The sequence below is a fragment of the Phytophthora parasitica genome (assembly GCF_000247585.1).
Source record: "Phytophthora parasitica INRA-310 unplaced genomic scaffold supercont2.24, whole genome shotgun sequence".
Lineage (NCBI taxonomy): Eukaryota > Oomycota > Peronosporomycetes > Peronosporales > Peronosporaceae > Phytophthora > Phytophthora nicotianae.
The window spans coordinates 499,052-501,515 of record NW_008649010.1 but is presented as its reverse complement, the minus strand read 5'-3'; the positions used below and the strand labels follow the sequence as shown (position 1 = coordinate 501,515).

Sequence of the window (2,464 nt, the reverse complement as noted above, 5' to 3'; positions counted from 1 at the left end):
CATGCATGGCCAGCGGTTGTGCGACCTTTCGCTATCTAACCGCTGTGCTTCCGTTAGCTTCTTGTTGTCCGTTAGCAACGGACAACGGCCGTGTAGCCAAGTCTGGAATCTGCTGAGAGCAAGCTGCTCCACATCTAGACATCGTCATCCGCTCTCATCGTGTTGTACACATCTTGCGATTATTTCGTGAAATTGGGCAGGTGATATGGTGCGCACCTCGCGTTGCACTGGTTTGACAGCCTTCCGTGATAAAGCTTGCCAGTTTAACTCTGGGCTGACCTTCACGTAGAAACGCGAGTATTTTGGCAGGGAATGTTGCGAAGTCAAAGGAGAGGGTTATATATATCTTAGTACTGGGAATACCTTTAGGTATGGACAGCCCTCAACAGATTGATTCCACGGTACTGCGTAACTCGCTGGATACTATTTTGCTCAACATTCCGAATGTCTACTTGTAATTATCTCCTTACCGTAGGTGCTGTCGTAAGAAAAAAAAACGGCCTGACTTCAAGACCCAACTTCAAAAAATATTCCGAGTGTTCCAAGGATGTATTTTAAAGTCATGCAAGAACGAAAACCTTGTATTTACCAAAAGTTATCCCGCGTACTCGAACCCGGCTAGCATCCGACACTTCCCAGTCGTGGCGAAAATCTTGTAGACGATTGAAACTCCTCGAAGACGAAGACCACGTTCGTTTTCCGTTTCGATCACACTGCTTCCTCGTCACTCTCATCAATTCTTCTCCCTATTCTGCGAACCCCGGTACCAGAGTTCGTAGAATGTGAAACATTTTACGATGTTGATTTTCGAGTAGCTATCATCTTCTCTTTACCATCTTCTTTGCTCGGATGTTCCTCTTTAAGATTTGCCGCAGCCACTCTTTCTTCGAACCGAAAGTCTTTATCATTTGATGTTCCAGCATTCGCCAGCTAAACACAAGATTCCCATATACTCTTCTCAGATTCCAAAAATCTTGCTTCCTCACCCCGTATTTTTCACGTGACTTTAGTCTGCTTGCATGTGGCAGCAACTCCATCGGAATACACTTCCGACACAGACCAGCAGCAATTGCTGGGTTGTCATTCTCGCATTGACAGCAGAACCCCGCCAATTCAGGCTCACATTGTTCATAGCGATCACCCGTTATTCCATGCAACTTGGTAAGCGTCTGGTTGCTCAGGAACGAAAGGATCACCTCGAAGACACTCTCGTTAAGGATACTGAAGTTGTAAGAGCGAGTTTTCTTGGCTGTGGCCTTGTTGTGAGTCCGTTTGTGGGTGCATTTTATTCAGATGAGAAGTTATGCCACGCGTAGAGAACTTCTTCTCACAGTAGTCGCAAATAGCAGTCCGCTTTGTAGCTTGGTCATCTTCGTCACGCAAGTGCTTTGGCATTGCACTGTCTTTGCTTCCCGCGTCGCTAGTGATACCACTTGAGTCCCGGGGCGTGTTTTCGAAGTGAGGGGGCTTTGAAAACGATCTCAAGCTGTCAAGTGATTCGACAGAGAAATTGAAACCCGTTGGAATCAACTGTGCATCCATTTCGAAAGTTACCTTGCATTTACTATGTGAGACGAGAACTCCGTCCAACGCCCACAACGAGGATCCTTGGCAAACTTGCCAGATACAGTATTTTTTTTTTTTTAAGAACGTTTTTTTTTAGCCATAATGACAACTATCGGTCGAGTTCCCCTTGGTCTTCAGCACTTTCCAATAATTACTCATACGTTGCACGATTGCCTCGAGGGTAGATCTTGCTACCTCATGCAGGTTCCCCGTATTTATTTCAGATCTGGGAACGGGTATTCTTCACTATTAGCTTAGTCGAAGAAATGTCGCCATCTTAGGTGACAGCTCGCGACTAGCAGCAATCACAACCACCATTTCCGAAGTCACGTCGCTTGGCGCACAGCAATTCTAATGGAAAATCACGCACGCGCCGCGATCAACGACCGAGCGTCTGAATCGACACCAACACAACGTGCAAAAGTGTTTTCAGTTTGCGAGTATTGTGACAAGCAGTTTACTACACGAGGGCTCTCCCTTCATCAGAAGAAATGCGCTGAGAAACAAGCTCATGACAAAGCTGAAGCCAAGAAAACCCGCTCCTTCAAATTCTGCATCGTTAACGAGGCGATTTTCGAAGAAATCCTGTCATTCTTGAGCAACCAGACACTCACTAAGATGCAAATGATCACTGGAGATCACTACCAAGAATGTGAACCGGAATTGTCCAGATACTGCTGCAAATTCAAACCAAGTAGTTGCTGACGGAGAAAAGCAGAAAGTCTCCACCATGATGTACTGTAGGTCGAATACCACAATGCGGTTTTTTGTTTGCTGAGTTCTCTGGATATTTATATCCAGAGTCAGCTTCGGAAACCCTCGGATATCCTGTATCATATTATATATTATATTTGGTTACTTTTGTAATAACTCAATACCTTGAATTCACAAAAGAAGA

At 45.2% G+C, this 2,464-nt stretch overlaps 2 protein-coding genes across 2 annotated transcripts; one reads left to right on the top strand and one right to left on the bottom strand.

Moving 5' to 3' along the window:
- Positions 1-792: 792 nt before the first annotated feature.
- On the bottom strand, positions 793-1,395 carry PPTG_22833 (hypothetical protein; the record flags this gene model as incomplete). Its single annotated transcript, XM_008906702.1, has 3 exons — positions 793-930; positions 987-1,249; positions 1,332-1,395. The coding sequence occupies 3 exons, from the start codon at positions 1,393-1,395 to the stop codon at positions 793-795; spliced, it is 465 nt and encodes a 154-aa protein (XP_008904950.1).
- Positions 1,396-1,920: 525 nt separating this feature from the next.
- On the top strand, positions 1,921-2,271 carry PPTG_22832 (hypothetical protein; the record flags this gene model as incomplete). The annotated part of the gene is made up of 1 exon (XM_008906701.1): positions 1,921-2,271. The coding sequence occupies one exon, from the start codon at positions 1,921-1,923 to the stop codon at positions 2,269-2,271; it is 351 nt and encodes a 116-aa protein (XP_008904949.1).
- Positions 2,272-2,464: the final 193 nt, after the last annotated feature.